At 39.4% G+C, this 18700-nt stretch overlaps 1 protein-coding gene across 4 annotated transcripts in view; it reads right to left on the bottom strand.

Annotated features, from left to right (window-relative positions):
* Positions 1 to 3601: 3601 nt before the first annotated feature.
* The window catches only part of LOC115353514 (neuroendocrine protein 7B2), a 47375-nt gene continuing 32276 nt past the window's right edge, over positions 3602 to 18700 (bottom strand). For all 4 annotated transcript variants that reach the window (XM_030043094.2, XM_030043072.2, XM_030043083.2 and 1 more), the window contains 3 exons: positions 16045 to 16157; positions 10439 to 10492; positions 3602 to 6704 (listed from right to left, as the gene is read on the bottom strand). In XM_030043094.2, coding sequence (XP_029898954.1) covers positions 6609 to 6704; positions 10439 to 10492; positions 16045 to 16157 — 263 coding nt within the window. In that variant the 3' untranslated portion in view covers positions 3602 to 6608. The remainder of the gene's footprint in view (positions 6705 to 10438; positions 10493 to 16044; positions 16158 to 18700) is intronic.

The raw sequence follows: 18700 nt of genomic DNA, 5'->3' as shown, positions 1-18700 counted from the left end.
GACCAGCCTGGCTGAATGGGGAGCTTTTGCTAGGAGTCAAGAAAAAAGAGTTTATCATCTCTGGAAGAAAGGGTGGGCAACTTGGGAGGAGTACAGGGATCCTGTTAGATCATACAGAGAGAAAATTAGAAAGGCAAAAGCTCAGCTAGAACTAAATCTGGCCACTATTGCAAGGCACGAAAAAAATGTTTTTACAAATATGTTAACGGTAAAAAGAATCCCAAGGAGAATATCTATCCTTTAATGGATACAGAAGGGAATGTAGCCACCAGAGATGAAGAAAAGGCTGAGGTACTTAATGCCTTCTTTGCCTCAGTCTTTAATAGGGAGACCTGTTATCCTCGGGGTACTCCACCCCCTGAGCTGAAAGGTGAGGATGAAGAGCAGAATATACCCCCCTTAAACCAGGAGGAAATAGTTAGGGACCTACTACACCATCTGGACACTCACAAATCTATGGGACCCGATGGGATCCATCCAAGAGTACTGAGGGAACTGGCAGAGGTCCTTGCCAAGCCACTCTCCATCATCTGTCGGTGATCCTGGTCAACAGGGGAGGTCCCAGAGGACTGGAGGCTTGCCAATGTGACTCCCATTTACAAGAAGGGTCGGAGGGAGGATCCGGGGAACTACGGGCCTGTCAGCCTGACCTCGGTACCGGGGAAGATTACGGAACGGTTTGTCTTGAGAGCACTCACATGGCAAGTCCGGGATAAGAAGGGGATCAGGCCCAGTCAGCATAGGTTTACGAAAGGCAGGTCCTGCTTGACCAACCTGATCTCATTCTGTGACCAGGTGACCCGCCTAGTGGATGAGGGAAAGGCTGTGGATGTTATCTTCCTTGACTTCAGCAAGGCCTTTGACACTGTCTCTCACAGAATACTCCTTGAGAAGCTGGCAGCTCATGGCTTAGACAAGTGTACTCTTCGCTGGGCGAAAAACTGGCTGGATGGACGAGCCCAGAGGGTTGTGGTGAATGGGGTGAAATCCAGTTGGCGGTGGGTCACAAGTGGTGTTCCCCAGGGCTCGGTGTTGGGCCCTGTTCTGTTTAATATCTTTATCGATGATTTGGACGAGGGGATTGAGTGCACCCTCAGCAAGTTTGCAGATGACACCAAGTTGGGAGGCAGGGTCGATCTGCTTGAGAGTAGGGAGGCTCTACAGAGAGATCGGGACAGGCTGGATTGATGGGCCGAGGCCAATCGTATGAAGTTCAACAAGGCCAAGTGCCGGGTCCTGCACTTGGGTCACAGCAACCCCATGCAATGCTACAGGCTTGGGGAAGAGCAGCTGGAAAGCTGCCTGGTGGAAAAGGACCTGGGGGTGCTGGTTGACAGCCGGCTGAATATGAGCCAGCAGTGTGCCCAGGTGGCCAAGAACGCCAACGGCATCCTGGCTTGTATCAGAAATAGCGTGGGCAGCAGGAGCAGGGAGGTGATTGTTCCCCTGTACTTGGCACTGGTGAGGCCGCACCTCAAATACTGTGTTCAGTTTTGGGCTCCTCACTACAAAAAAGACATTGAGTTGCTGGAGCGTGTCCAGAGAAGGGCAACAAAGTTGGTGAGGGGCCTGGAGCACAAGTCCTATGAGGAGCAGCTGAGGGAGCTGGGGCTGTTTAGTCTGGCGAAAAGGAGGCTGAGGGGAAACATTATCACTCTACAACTACCTGAAGGGGGGTTGTAGTGAGGTGGGTGCTGGTCTCTTCTGTCAGGTGGCTGGAGATAGGACGAGAGGAAATGGCCTCAAGTTGTGGCAAGGGAGATTTAGGTTAGATATTAGGAAAAATTTTTTTACTGAGAGGGTTGTCAGACATTGGAATAGGCTGCCCAGGGACGTGGTTGAGTCACCATCCCTGGAGGTATTCAGAAAGTGCGTAGATGGGGTACTCCATAACATGGTTTAGTGGGCATGGATGATGGTTGGACTCAATGATCTTGAAGGTGTTTTCCAACCTAAATGATTCTATGGTTCTATGATTTCCTTTTAGTTTTTATTTAGTTTGCATCTAAGTAGGTCACTGTCAGTGGCTGAGCACTTTAAGGGAGCTTGTTGTCTTTGCTCGTGGTTGGAATCTGCCTTTGGCTCTAGGCACCACAAACAGGTGTCCCATAAGGACACAGTATTTCTGTATTTTAAAAGAAGACTTATTATTTGAGATAATTCCTGAACATGATACTTATTTAAGAGTATTGAAGGTAATTGCATGACTTCAAACAAAACTGAATTTTTAAGTGTATGCATATGTATACATGTGGCAATAGATTCAATATGTTCTGTTTGGTTTTTGTTGTTGTTTTAAGACATATCACATTGCCATCCTTTTTGTATCAAGCATGGTGGAAATATAATTCATTCTATTTGTCAACTCTACTAGACTGAAACCTTGGATTCAGATGTCTCAAAATTGAGACATTGTCCTCTGATTCTCTGATAGCCTTAATAGCTTCTAACTTGGATGGAGAAGTACCTTAAATCTTACCTATAGCACACTTAGCTATTAAAACAGTGAACACACTCATCTCCCCTATGGGTCACGTGAAACTGTACTTTCCTTATACATTTTAAAATTCTGCGTGGTCATGGTAGCATCTTCTGAACCTGTCTACCTTCCCTTTCTCCTTCCGGAAATCTGAGTCTGTGACTTTGACTAAAAAGTTATCTTTGAACTCCTTGTCTTAATGATTCAGACATTCCAGGCTTGCATGTAAAAAAGAAGTACTTGCATAAAAATTAATTGACAGGACAAGTGTTACAGCATTACAAATGAGGTAAGAGTTGGTTTAGTGAGCTTACCAGCAAAAAGGCCAGAAAATTCCAAGTTTGTTTTGGGTTGGTGGTGTTGTGGGCTTTTTCCCAACAATTTTAAATGTTTCAAAAATTAGTTTTTGTACAGCATGAAAATGAAAACAAAGCCTTTTCAACACTTTCACACAGCTACTGGTTAGAGGCCTGATTTGAGGGCATGGACTCAAGTCTCCTCTTCAGCGTCAAAAAAATACTTTTCTTCATCCCCAACTCCTGACATTTGGAAACAAAGGGGCTTGAATTTTACTTTGTCTACAACGAAGCCAAAAACTTAATTGACTTGGTAGTCATCTTTCTGCCTGTGTCCTTCCTCAGTTTAACAGATGAAGGTACACTTCATCCTATTTTGATAAAGTAAGTTTCAGATCAGCTTTACTTACAGTCCTGTAAGTGACTCTCGGGACTCTGACATCACATTCCCAGGAACTACCTCCAAGTTTCTTTGGTTTGCTCATGACTTGCTGAATAGATTAGTGGCATGGTTTTGTTAGGCGAATGCAAATGTGCCAATAAAAAGAAGCATATCGCTATTTCCCCTCCTAAATAATTCACTAAGCATTTTTATATCACTTTCTTCTGCGGGTTGACATCTTTATATTCTTTACTACTGCATTTATTATAAGACTGTATTATCTTTTGAATAGTGTATGTTAGTATATGTGTATTTGTGTATATATATACATACACATGCACTCCCAGAGTAAGTTTTGTGTCACAAATACTACAATCTACTCAGTTAGGCAGTGCTTTTTTTAAAGTAGGGTCATAAATATTTCATTACCAGAAAAAAGCAAAGTTGCATGGCAATACACTTTATTTTGTATAGCTTCTTTCAAGAACATTGTATCTCAAATACATTAGAGGTCATTAACACACTTGCAGATTTTAAAATAATCTAAAAAGGTTTTAATTTAATGAAAATTCTGAACAGCAATAGCAATCTACATGCTCCTTAATTCACATGCATCATAAATGTAAAAGGATGATTTCACCTGTAAGAGCTGAGCAGCTGTTTACATTCTTGTAAATAGTGGTTTGATGGAGTGAGTTCTTGGTGAGAGGGATAGTTGGTATCTTTGTTCATTGATTCCGAAAGACCAGCACTGTGGTGATTCTTTATAAAAAAACTACATATACATGTTTGGACTGTTGTTGGAGCAGTAGGAGGGACTTTTTTTTGCGTTTTTTTTGCCTCCCCCCCCCCCTTTTTTTTTTTTAATTAATATGGGACTACCAATCCCAGTACAGAAAAGCAGCTCTGCTATGAAACTGAAATTGGAGTAATTAATGTCATTATCATGGTGTAATAGCTATATTTTATTAAAATTTCACAATAGTGCTGTTGAGTCTTCCTGGTGAAACACTCAAGCTGCCTGATGGACTCAGCAGATGGCTGCTCACCGCCACATGTTTGATTTCTTCCAACAGACAGTTCCTGTAAGACGCATCATTGTATTGTGCAGTGTAAAGGGGTTTTATTGCTTGCATTTAAAGACAAAAACATCTCTAAGTTGTGTAATTTTTCCTTCGCCTGCTCTGTGCAGATCTATCACAGACAGCAGGGCAGCTCCTCGGGCCCCACCTGGGCCGCAGGCAGCCACCGCAGATCCCTGTCCTGCTCGGTTTGCAGTGCCGGATTATCACATCCTCACGCAGGGGGTGTAGCGAGCTGAAAGCGCTTCAGGAAATCAGACATGGGATTTCTGATACTATTAAGCAAACAATTCTTCTTTGCCCCTCCCTTTTTAAGCCCCCCATTTACTGTACACACCACCTTTTGTTACATGCTGGTCCTTACTAAGAGCTTAAAAAATGAAAGAAATTGCCTTCGTGGTTGCTTCATTTTTGTGATTAAAATGGGTTTTACTGGAGCTAATAAGGACAGAATATAGCCCAGACTAAAAGTATTGATAAGATAGTTGAGTACCTGAAGAAACACTAGTTTCTTAGGAACGGAAATCTAGCCTCTGATCAACTGGAAGCCTTACAGCAGCACCAGCGGCTGACTGTGGGGTTAGGTGGGAGGAATGACCATTTCACGTACTCGGGGCCACTGGGCATCGGTGGGTTCTGATTCCAGATTCATGCCATGATACCTAGTTTTTTCTGTTTTGGAGACAACCTTTGCAACTCTCAGTACCTATATGAAGACTAAGCAGGAGTGCAGGTAAAAAAAGTAAGCTTAAGAAGCAGAGAATACAATTTCTCTCGTGTGAACAGCTGGATTACTCCCATTCCAGGCACTGGAAGTGGAAGGAGCTCTGTGACTCACACAAACTCCTCAATTTTGTGACACAGGTGAGTATAAACCCCACTGCATTACTTACTACTTAGTTTTCTATTCCAGAATTTTCTTAAAGGGGAAATATGATGAAAGACATGATAGCTCAGCCTAGAATGTTACGGAGTTTTGCAATCTACCCATAAATGACGTGAGAGGACTGACTCTCTGCATGCATAATTTATTACAAAGTGCTGGGATAGAAAAAGCAAATGCCATACAGAGTCATATTTGTGCCATCCTGTTAATCTTCTGTAGCTAGGACCTTTAGTTTCTGCTAGTTTCTTGCCTGTTTTTTCTAAGGGATCATCATTATTTTACTGCATATTTCTGTAGGATGGGGAAGGAAACCACATTTTCTTTCCATAGATTTGAAGTGCAAAACTGTAAGCTAATGCTGTTTTCCATTAATTCCAATGCCCCATGCACATGGCTTGAAATATTTCAGATGCACCCTGAAAATAATAAAATTTTAGGTAATTTTATATTCTCATCTATCAGAAAGGGAGAGCTCAGTTTTCTGGAATATAAAGTTCTTCAATCTCCTAGGGGCAAAAAAGCCAATTTAAGCCTCCTGGAGCAACTTCAAGAGCAGCAATAGCTACCAGTGTTATTAGAGCATCATAGTTTTTCAGAAGATCATCAGCTGTAGTGACCTTCATATCCTGGATTTAGATTCAGAGGATGTTGACACAACCTTATTAACACAGACAAATGTCTCCCATCTTCACTTATAATATCCCAGGGACGCATAATTTAAGCACATTATAATGCACAAATGCTGCTGTTACCAAGACAAGGAACAGCAGGGGAGATGAATTTCCACACAACGGTACCATTGATAAGGAAGAAAGATGTGCAAGTGTTCAGGAAAGTTGTGGACATGGAATGACTAAAACCAACAGAAAAATATTCCAGTGGATAGAGTGAAAAAGCAGTTCTTTAATTTTTAAATTTGCACAGCAATAACCAAGACAAATAGGCCTCTGAAATATTTTGGAAAATGTCACTTTGCAAACCTTGTAGATTGCTTAAATGTTTATTAAAATAGACCAAAAGCCAAAATTCTCTGGGTAAAATAAATACTTTGTTCTTGCTAAGTAACAATATTTGTGAACAAAACATAAAACTATAATTTTCATGTGTCAAACATAGTAACATTTAAGATTAAATATTGGAGTCAGACTGGGCATTTTTTTTACATCTTCCTATTTACAAGCTGCTCATTAAGACCATTTACCTCGCGTTAGCTATTAAAATGACTGTAACATTTTTAAAGTTTGCTCCATGACTAAAATAAAAACAACAGAAATGTCCTTTTACCATAACTTAACAAAAAGCAGAACCATATTTTTGTTATCTAGGAGAACATACTGTTATAAATACAGCTGTTTTTCATCTACAATTATATAAATAATAAACATGCTGCCATTCACAAGGATTTTAATAGATGATTATATATAAGCAATATTAAGATCTAGCAGAGGATGGCATGAGTTTTCATCATTCATTTTTATTGTACTTATTCAGGACCCTTGTCTTCATCTGAAAAATGTGGAACAGACTTCTTTGCTACAACATTATCCAGTCGCTGTCCTTGCAGATACGGGTTCAAACTCTGAAAAAGTTTAAAATTATTTACACTTATTAGAAACAGGGAAACATATAAAAGGTAACTAGGATTAGCGGATATGCTTATATATTTCTTATCTGTCAAATACTTGCAGACTGAAGAAAAATGAAAGCGTTCCCAGGGAGTAAATCTAAAAGTTACTCAGTGTTTTGTTTTCTAATATTTTTTGTGTGCAAGAATTTAATCCAACCCACTAAAAAGAATACAAGTGAAAGCGGACTATCGAGAATATAGAACAATCTGAATTAAACACTCTCTTTTTGCTCCACTTCTCCTTTCCTCAGCTCAGCAGAGAAGCAGCAGCAGCAGATCTAACTCCCTAATTCTTGAGGCAGGACAGAACTTGTTAGAGAAGTACAGGTAAGCTTTAGCTTAAACCACAAGACTCTGATGGACCTTGTGTTGGGAGACAAGTTAGACACCACGATACCATTTTTGACCAAAGTCTCTTCTTCAGCCCATCTCCTCTCCAGGAAACCCATCCTCGCTTCCTCTTTTGATGCTGAGATAAAAAACTGCTGGCACAGAAGCAGAGCCAAACAAGGTTTTGGCATAGCAAATGGCTCTCACACTACTGCCAGAACAAGGGAATGCTGGAAAGATCATCCCCAGAGAGGGTTTAACTTCACTTTGTACCATGCAAGCGGCACAACATTGAGACTGAAGATGAACAGATCTTGTCTCAAAACTGTTTGGAGATCACAGTAATGTAGAAAGCCTATGCTTGAATTTTATCTATACCAATGGAATAAAATGTATTTACTGTGTTTGCAAGTATCAAGCAGTGCAGTAGAGCTTCAGAATTAACTTAAATGTTATTTACACCCACTTTCTGGCCTATTACAGTGACAGTGTAAACAGAATTCAAGTATATACTTTCTCCTTCACAGATCTAGGCAAAAATTCTAGTGTGCTTGTTTTTTATACCCATAAAAATTGTTTGCCTAAGGACAAACTTTGGAGGAATGCAAATTTTCCAGCATCTCCTGATTCTTGTCAGGCTGGCTGTATCACAGAAATTACTTTTCTTTAGATATTTCTGTGCTGCTTTCACCAAAACATAGGAATTCAAAGCTATGGGGAAAAAAAAAAAAGGTTTTAAAATAAGCACGAAATATTTATTTTCAAATATCCTGGGTATTTGTCAAATCTCTGGAAAATATTTGGGGTTTGTCTGTCTTTGAGTTTAAGCCCTTGGGTTTCTCCAGATTTGTAGACGCTATCATTAATACTGAAGCATAACACAGAGCAGCCCTTTTGCTTACTTCTATTGTTTTTTGAGTGCTTTGCCTGCTGCAAGTGAAAACAAAAATATTAAGAACCAGAAATGAATGTGGAAAAATCTTTGAAAATAGAGCTAACACTAATTTAATGCTTGAAATTGTTAAAAATAAGACACATGTAAATGATTTGTTTGTGTTTGTTTAAAGAAGTTCTGTTTAATGTTAATTTAGTGAAATTCGGCTGTTGCATAAACTTCTAGGAATTATTTGAAGATTCTTAGGAAGATTAATTGGTCTTTTTTTTGGAATGGTACTTGCTTGCTACTTTTCGAAATAAAGTAGAAGAGAATGAGAATACATAAAATTTGAATCCTTTTCAACCGACAAAAGAAAACACAAAATATAATGCAAAATTTTTGGCTGATTTGACTAAAAAATATTTAATCCTATACAGCTGTGCTGAATTCAAAGTAATGCTGTTCCCGAGTACCTTTGTGCACAGCTGCAAGCCCATGGCAATGTGACTCAGTGATTACAGAAGCACTCCTGTCATGTTTGGGATATTAGATTCTGGACAGGACTATGCTCATGCATAGAGATTTAAAAAAGGGGAGAATTGCTAGTTAAATTAGGGGTCACTGTAGGCTTCCTTGTCTTGCACTGCAAATGCTGCAAAAAAATAACATGGCAGCAAATGGTAAATACATGCCTTTGCTATATATACTGATTATGTGTATGTATGTTTGTATGTGTGTTTATATACATACATATAAATACATGAATATACACACATACTTAGAATGTGCAGTTTTGTAGACTCCAGTAGTGCCTCTGTGACTGTTACGCTATAGCATCGTATAGATACAACACAGTTACTATGTACACAATTACACAGGACTCACTTTAAGCTAAAATTGGGACATTCTGACCCAAAAGACCAATCTGTTGCCAGAAGCTGTCCACCCTAACCTCTCTGTCTGTGCAGAAGGGCATGGAGGAGTAGCAGGGACCACAGAGGGCAAGAGGGGAATCCAGTGGGCTTTTTGGTTTCTGGAAAAATACACTCTGCTGCTGACAGCTCTAGGTTACCCTTCTGCTGACAAAGTGAAAATTCTGAATTGTTCATTAAAGCATTAGCAATCATTACAGTATTACTCTCAAAACAATAAAATACTTTAAATGATAATGAATTTACCATTAGGTGACATGCCTGTGCTAAGAAAATAAATCTGCTGCAAAGCAAGAAACTGAAGCTTCACCTCCAAAATTCTGGGCTACCCCTGGCCGTGTGGCTGTCATGTCTCTCCATTATTCCTTTTGTATCCGATTATGTCAGTCAGCACACAGACAGAAAATGTATTTAATTTTTCTCTTTTTTTCTCATGAATATATTGCACCAACCCTACTTTAACATGCTGTTCTAGCTATTAATAAATATTCCACATAACTATTTCCAGAGTAAATTCTACTTACTTTAGAGTCACGTGCCTACCCTTTTTCCTTTTCTGCTAACAAACTCAAAAATCAAATGTAAGCAGGAGGCACATACTAAGCTCAAGATGATAGATCATTAACTTACAGTTGAACAGTGCTTATTACCAGTGGTGTGTGAATCAGTAAGAAATCAACTCATCCTCTCCCTTTCTAGCAAAAACTTTAGGTTTAAGAGTTAAATAAATAAATAAATAAACCCTCTTCACTTACATTTCAGTTATTTTAAACCAAATTTACTTCATTTACAATATAAACTGTGCTGTCATATTTTGAAAAGCTACTTTCTGGCAGAGAGCTAGACCTTTTCTTCTTGTAAAAATAACTATACCAGCGGCAAAGCTAAAGACTGCGACTCTGCCTGAAAGTGATTTTTTGGTAAAAGAAAGGCTGACATTACCAAAAACAAGAGAGACGATAGATAGTGAGGTGGACTGTGCAGAGATTCTCTGTGATATGTGGATTGCCTTCCTTGTTTCAGGGGGCAGAAAGATGAGAACCCATTCATCTTTGTCTTTCAAGCAAGTGGGACATGGAGATAGGAGTTTAATCTGAAGTAAATCTACGTATGTAAGTGAATCAAATTACATCAGCTAAAGAACCAGTTCTACTGTCATTTACACCCAAAAACATATTCATGGCCATGGATAGTGGTAATTAATTTTAGCAATATTTTTAGTAGGAAACTTTTAAATTCTGTTTTAAAGACACTGAAATAATTTTAAATGGTTTTATGCAAATAGGATCAATTTAAAAACACAGATCATATAAAGTTTTTAAATTAATGCTCTGCACTGAAGTGCATCTTCTGAAAGCAACAGGCGATTTAGAGAAATATGTCTTGTACTTGGTGGACAGTCCTGAAGCCTGCTGTAGTAGTTAAATCACAGAGATTCTCTGACTTTACACATTATCTAAGGTATAACTCTTCATTTCAACAGTATGATTTTAGTTCTGATTAGCTCTCTAGATGATACAGGGGCTATACAGTATTCTGATAGTTACCCTCTTTCTTCTTTTTGGACCACCATTAATCTTCTCAAAGAGTAAATTCTTGCTCTGGAAGGGGAAAAAAAATGCAGCCATCAAATTCATTACACTCTTCTTTTAAAATACTACTTTTGCTGTTAAATATTAGCAAGTTTAGAGTGGTGTATAGTTTTACAGGAAAGATAAACCAGAAATAAATATTTTGATATTCCTGCTAACATTTTGCCTTTCTTCAGGAGCAGTCACAGTCTTATCAACAATTATAAAGCCAGTAATTTTCCCCTATATTGCACTATATTATCATCTGTGTTCAGGCAATAAGTGCTTAAAGTACATGCTGGTATAATGATACAGAATGGATGTTCCCCATCATGTGATACATGGTAAAAATACATACATATTTAAAAAGAAAAAGGCAGAAGGAAAAAAAGAAAAATAAAGAGTGGGAGGGAGAGAAAGCAGGAATCCTGCCTCTGTTTGTTACATCTTTCTATACATTTGAAGTGACACAAAAGCAGGAGCAAAAATATTTGCTTTACAAGGGATTTTCTAATTCCTTTTAAAAACGGCAATCGGCGTCATTCCTACTGTTTTGTTGTCTTTGCTTATTCCCTTCCAGATATCAACACTTCCCAGTGCAAAGTTCTGCTGAAAGGAGTTCAGCGCCAACTCTTCCTTTGTTTAAGTAGTGCCCTCAATAAAGTTTCTAAAAACCATTTGGTCTATAACATTTTTAATGGCGAACCTTTTAAAAACTGCCAAAAACATCTTGGCAGAAGAGAAAGTTATGATGATGAGAAAAGAAAAAAAAAAACAAAACCAACACAAAAAAACCCCTCTGACCATAGTTTACATAAGTGCATCCACATATTGTTGTATTTCATACAAGTAGTGAATTCTAATAAAGTCTGGAATAACACACACATGCTCAACACATTTTGTTTCAATTGTGTATTATGAAGGAAACCAAAACCAAACCCTAACCTGAAAATGGAAGGAGAGAAGAATTACATGTATAAAAGCAGAACACTGTATAAACAAGACCATTAATTCTGCTATAAACAACTGACCTAACGTTGATTATATAAATAGAAAGTGTAATTCTAGCGCGAGACAAATTCACCAAACACTTCTACCCTCTCTGCAGCCTTGATATGAGAAAAAACAAACATTTTCAAGTGTTACAATGAAATCTGCCAAAATTGTCTGTATTGTACTTCTCATGTTCATTAAACCCCAAATTCACAAGGCCTATCTCTTGCCCAACCTCAGTTATTTTGTCTGAGTTGTGCCAAAAGGGAACAGAGATGAAGTTGGCCAAGGGAGACATTCTTGGCTAGTCATTTATGCAAACTCACTTCGGGAAAACTTAAATTTAACATTTTAAAGAAACCCACGGATGCGTAAATTATTCTCTTTAGGAAGCAGCACCACCGAAGCCTCTCTTTGTAAACTATTTGACCTTATACTTTTAATGAGAGGAAAAATAGTGTTTCTGAAATAAAAAGACTTTAATGACTACTGGAGCTAACATTTCTGTCACTCAGGAAAATTCCTTACAATTGAACTGTTCCTGCTCAGGAAGATCGTATTTTGTTTAGTCTGTTTGGGAACATTTTAAGACCGTAACTACTACTTAAGCATTATGTGGATGGCAAAGCAAATGAAGTTATGGAGCATAAGCTAAGAGTGTGCTTGCGTGGTAATAGCAATCCTGAAAATATGTTCCACTGCGTAAGGGCCTGAGCTCATCAGCCACCAAAATTTTCCCGTTAAGTGCTCACCATTCTCAACCCTCACCTAGGAGTTGTTAGGAATGAAGGCACGGAGGTTCTCCGGTTAAAGATAGACCTCATATGGAGACGTGCTACTCGTGAATTGCTACTTTTTCCTCATTCCTGCAGCTTCCTTTGCACCCTCCCGACTACTTGGATTAGGGTACTAGAGGTTGGGGTTTGGGTGGGAAAAACTCAGCAATTAAAATGCTTACAACCAGAGAGATCTACCCTTAGATCTTTCAGACTTCACTGAAACTTCTTTAAGTCAGTAATAATCAGCTGCTCAGTAATCTGGACCTGCACAATTATTAAGCAAAGCTGAAAAATTGCAGGAAGATTTCAGGAAAATTGCATTAGCAAGGTTGCACCCTTTCAGGCGGGCTTTTTTTTTCCCCAGTCAATTTACAGTCTTATCAGGAATATCAAGCATGACAATTTCTATTACTCCATTTCTATTACACACTACTACACTGAATTAAACAATCTGTACTGTCTGAGGTTGAAGATGGGGACCAGATCTACCATAACCCATCCTAATAATCACCATTGCCATCCAGATATTTAACATCAGTTGATAAAGAAAGACGCACTTAATGTTGCTCACTGTAACTGGAGTTGGAATAAAATAAAATCTGAGTGACTAGTTTCAGGTTTCTATTAAAATTAGGAAGCCAGAGATGGTAAGTTCTTTAACAAGGAGTTCAACTTTGACAAATATTTTTATCCCTGCTTCCCGTTTGCCTTTCTTTGTACTGTCTTGGATCCCTCCACTGTAGCTGATAAGCAAAACTGACATTATTTCTACCTTCAGAGTGAAATGTTATCCATTGCTTCAGTAAAAAGAAGTGTTGCTGAAAAACATAGTTCCTTTTAATTTTCTACTTGTAGTGATACTGCTGCCAGAAAACACAGCTGAACTTCCCTCCTCTTTTTAACCCCTACACATGGTAGTGGTTATTTATTGAAACCCAAAGTGTTAACAACTCACATATAAGTGGTTTTTAGATTTGTATTGTAAACTGTATACCGTAAACTATCTTTGTGCTAGTCTTTCTGGATGCCAACAACACTTCTTCAGACCATCTAAAGAGTCAAGCTGCAAGATGCAGAAAAGGCAGACTCAAATGGAAAGTACCTGTCTCCTGCAAGGAAAAGTCTGAACTGAGGGAAAAAACCCAACCTCAGAAATCTTAGAAACTATAGTTGCACACTAGGGTAGAAACCTCCAAAAGTCCCTCATCTTACTATTCCCACTGTTCCCTCTACGTTTCCACGTATAAGGAGAAAAAGTCTTCAGGGCTGGGGAGGAGAGCATAAGCTGCGTATCTCACCCTATAAACAGAGTCTGTTTCCGAGACTTCCCACAGGTCAGCATATTGATATATGGAGAGTTGTCCCAAAGAGAGGAAAATTCTTCCTCTTTCTTCCCTCTCCTAAGCCAGTATACATTTATCACGATTTATGTATTTGTATCTTCATATGTATTAGCAGTATAATACTATATATACACATATATATACACACACATAATATTTAGCATCTAGATGGAATCATACACTTTGCTGTATGAGACAGCTTCTAGACTTGTTTTACCCTTATAAAAAGTGTCTGCTATTCACAGGGTACTGCAGAGCTTCCACAGTTTTGCAAGCATGAGAGCCTGTCACCAAAACACACCGACCAACCTGTTTCTTTCCCATTATTCATGAACAGGCAGGTCTTTTTTTTCTGACCTGCTAATGTAATTTGGGTTTTACTGTGGTTACGCTAAGGAATGCATGCTGGCTCCTTGCAAGGACAAGTCAGTGGGAACTGTAACGCTGCCTCGACGGCTCTGTGGCAGGAAAAGGCAGGGGAGAAGCTCCCCGGAGAGCTGCGAGCACACGCCAGCTTGCGTGGGTCCAGGAGACACGCTGGCTCCAAGGGCTTCAGACGGCGGTGACAGCCCAGAGCCTTCACAGCACGCAGGAGTTCGTGGAAATGCAGTCTGTAAATACACAGCCATTACGGCCCCTGAGGCATTAGGTCCTAGGCTCTGCCACGGGAGAAGCTGCTGGCGGGCAGAGGGGATGTTGGTGGCCGGGGGCAGTGGGAGCACGAGGGTGCACACAGGTACCCGCCGGGCAGCCCGCAGTCAGCTGTGCCGGTCATTTACTAATCCAGATGACAGTAAGTGACCTAAAAGACCTGATCTACTTTCTCTCTCCTTTATGAAGTCTCAAAGAGCTAATTTTTAGAGTGCTTTTCTGCTCTTATGTTTCCAGAGAGATAAAAATAACAAAACCAGCCATAAAACCAGATACCGTTGTATTTATCTTTTTAATGTGTAGTAATATACAATGAGGAGGCAATCGGGGCAATTCTCCTGATCTCGGCAGAACATTTGCTCATGCACGTTACCAGCTGTTTCATCTCTAATTAAAAAGATCTGGAGTTGGCTACACTGCAGCTAGATATGATTACTGTTTAGTACCTAACAGTCTGTTTTAATCCATGCATGAGCAGTTTTTTCCCTTGAATTAGTAGTGATGGATGGAGAAATGAAAAAATGCCAGTATTCACTAATGATTACCTACCATTTGTTAACTATATATGTTGCTGATGACAACGCAGTATGTATGCTTGATTCTGAAATATTGCTATAGGCCAAAGATTTACAGAAGTGCTTTTATAGTCTTCAGAATGGTATTATGAAAGTAAATTACTTATGAATAATAAGAAAACTAACAGCATTATCTGGCATAAATAAGAAAGTTCACCATCTGGTGTTTTTAAAATGGAAACCTTTGATGGTAATTACTTAGAATGCAACAAGTTTCCAAAATTTGGATTTTTGGCATGATTCTCTCTAGAAATTTAGCACTCACGTAAGTAATTAAGACTATAAATCTTACACTGGTTTGATTATGAACGATGAATCATTGTCTTACAATTACAGCAGGAGAAGAGGCTGCCAAACATGTCCATTTATCGATATATGCTTACAGAGCACTGGTTTAGGGCAATCTTAAGTAAAGTGTTATAACAATGTAAAATGAGATTTCACGAGTTGCTCTAGAAGCATAAATTATGATCATTGTTATTGTTTTCCTGGCGCCTGAAGATGGATTTGGGATTGGACATTTAACTGATGTAATCTAAGATTAAGCAGCAGAGCTCTCCTTTGGAGCCTCTAGCCTGCAGAAATAGTCTAGCTGGAGTTATTAAAGTCCTTGTACGCTCAGAGCAAGATTTTTGCCCTTAGTGTAGCTCGCTGTATTTATTATATGCAATGTGTAAAATAGGTTTTCAATATAATATAGCGCACAACCTGAATAGAGGAAGAAGCAGCAAGTCCTCCAAAATCCTTAAGCCAGACAGGATTCCTTAAAGCAAGTTGTCTGGACCTAGATTTTTTTAAGGTGTCTAGACAATGATGCACTCCATGTATTTTTTCTTCAGCATCTAAGTAGCTGAATAGTGAATACTCACCTAACCTGGGTAATCTTTCAAGTTAGTGCCCTGTGATATTTTGAAATCTTGTGCTACAATCTTTTGGTTACATGTTCACTGCAGTTTGAAATGTGGTCTGTTGCATTTATCAAGCACGTACATAGTTGTCATGCTTTGGGACAGGTAATAAGACAAGGATTTCTACTTTATATTTTTATGGGCTTTTCAACAGTCACAGGCATTATTTCTATATTTTTAAGGGCAAGTTCACCTTTTTGAGAAGTTTCCCTTAAGGTGATAATTTTTCCAGCAAATAAGCACAATATTCTCCTTGTGGTTTCATAGTATCCCAGGCAGGAGACAATACCCAGTTTCACATGCAACAAAAATAAGCAAGAAGCATGTACTCACCCACTTGCCCATGTTGGGATAGTCATGCTCTGGATCAAAAAGGTGTTGGTGCAGCTGGTATTCCCTGCTGAACTCTGCTGTGTCTGGGGTGTTTTCTAGACACCCATCATCAACTGCAAAAGTATGTTAGAAAGCACTGAGTGCTTGGTAGCTTTGAAACTCACAATACGTGCCACATTAATCAGCAAACTTCTTAAATGCAATTATGCAATTTAAAAAAAAAATCATTTAAAGAACTGGATGACTGGAAAATATCAGGTATTTTTTTCTTTTGAAAGGAGTTTGTCAGCATATATTTGAATAGTTTTTTTAAAAAAACGCAACTTAATGAAACTTCAAAACTAAACAAATTTATTTTCCAAGCTCTCCCCCTCCTTTTTGTGTTTCGTTTAAATTAGCAACTGAGCTTGATTTTACATAGAACTGCATGTTATTCCGATTCAGAAGGGATCCTCTTTTCATTTTTAAATGCCTACAGGAAGTTGTAGAAAGTGTTTAGGCAATACTTTTGAAGCTCATGGTAAAACAATGCTGTGAGCAAAGACAGAATTTCCTTCACTGAGTAGCTCTTCATGGAACTCCATTTCTGGTTTGCTACTTTGTTCAAAATGGCTGAAAATCATTTACACATCATAAGATCTCATAAAAATGCGATGTGACAGAGGTTTTATGCTGATGACGTTTCTGCAGATCGGTAACTAATCTGATGGGTCCGGAGACCTCCTTTAATCACAATGGATAGTTTTGCAGACAGTGTCACATCGAGGATAATACCCTTTTAAAAATCGGTTCATGGACTTTTTACCAAAATAAGTCATCTTTAGATTAAATGAAGATTCAGCAACTTGAAGCCAGAGTAGCTCTTTCGATAGAGTCTGCTCCTGGAGCTCCCTCTGCTTTGTCAGCACGGGGAGCTTGCCGTGCAAGTTCCTCTCAGACATACCCGAGGAGATCCTACCAGCCGGGGCGTGACGCCGGGCACCCAGGCAGCTGCATCTGCCAGAACCCAGGCACTCCACAGGACACACCTGGGGCCTTCCCTCCCGTCCTCGTGTCATCACCATGTAAAAAGATTTGCAGATGAATTATCATTTTCCCTTAGATGTGGGAAACAGTAAAGACGTGACTTAAAAATGGGTTGATTCAGTGACCTGAGGAGGTTATTCAAAGTCCAACAGATCCTGCTTTCTCTCTTTTCTTCTTAGAAGGGGGAAAAAAAATAAAGTTGCCAATAGGAAACGGGGGAAAACTAACCACACTGGCTAAGTAACTCAGACACCATTAAAGCTAACTACAAGCACTTAAAAATTATTTCCGTCTCAGCAGGGACAGGGTCATCTCAAGAGAGAAGCAGGTGACAACAGAAATATGGTAGACCTTCTCAGAGCATCTGTGTCTTTTGGTAGAAAACACAAAGGGCAGCTGGACATACATGTGCCCTCTGCGACTGCTAATCCAGAAGTCTTCAAGCTCAAGTGCTCCGGGCTTATGTATTCCCGCCGTGGAATGTGCACATGTAGACAGTGACTGGAAAAATTGTTTTCCATTAAGCAAATCCACAGACCTGACTGAGGAAGGCCTCTGGTAATTTGTATGCATAATACAGTCACCACTTGAATTTCCATTTAAGGCTCTGAAAAACATTTTACTCTAATCCTAGTAGATACTATCTTCACTCACAGCGTACCTATTACAGAGCCATTTATCTGAGCAGGCAGCACTTCCCTAAGAATTCTCCTTGTGTTCACATCTGACTGTATTAGCTTAGCTAACAACTTTTATTTCACCTAAGAAAGAAAAATGGAAGGGATTTTCAAAGGCATTTCTCTGGATGCCGGGCTTTTAATTTATTTATCTAATCACTAACTGAAGTCTAATGGGCAAGCACAGAAGATAGAAAGTCTGTGTGTGTGCTTCTGTGTGTGAGAAAACCTAAACCCATCATTTGCAACCTGTCAGACAACAGCTATATTGAACCAAATGGAAGATTAGGTATTATTTTAGAAGAGATGCAGGCATCATCACCAAATGGGCTGTAATAGAAAACAGTAAGGGACGACTATTCAAAATTTTGTCCTATTTTTGAATGAAATGTAAAAACACTGTTTGCAAAACTTTTCATGACAAATATTTATTTTTTGATCAATTCTAAGCTAGTTAGAACATTTAATAAGAATACAGACAACTGTTTTGCATTATCCAAATAACATAAAAGAAGACTAAACAGAAAAGATTTTGAAAGGATCTCAGCTCACAAATAAAAAATGAGAGAAAAATAGAGTGTTCATTCCCAGTTCCAGCTCCCAAGGCAGACAATGGGTGTTTTACTACTACTTGCAGTACTGGAAGTCATTCCTTGGCTCAAATAACAGGAAAAAGATCGATTCCGTTAGGGTATGTCTCTATCATGCACATGCAGTCTGCTTTAGAGATCCTTCAGCACTAGCCACCCACATGGCTTGGTATATGGGCAGCTGCAAGCTGAGGGACGTACCGGGCGTCTCGGGCACCGTACCGCTGCGGCACTCCGAGGCTGCACCGCTCCTCTGCCAGAGCAAGTCTGCGTGCAACACGCTGGGGTACGTCCACGTAGTTCTCCATTTCTTGGCACAGATGCACCCTCAGTGAGCTATAAAGCCACATGGATCGGAGCCAA

Source organism: Aquila chrysaetos, chromosome 2 (assembly GCF_900496995.4).
Source record: "Aquila chrysaetos chrysaetos chromosome 2, bAquChr1.4, whole genome shotgun sequence".
Classification (NCBI taxonomy): Eukaryota; Metazoa; Chordata; class Aves; order Accipitriformes; family Accipitridae; genus Aquila; species Aquila chrysaetos.
The sequence above is the reverse complement of the archived record's forward strand: the minus strand, read 5'-3'. Positions and strand labels throughout refer to the sequence as shown.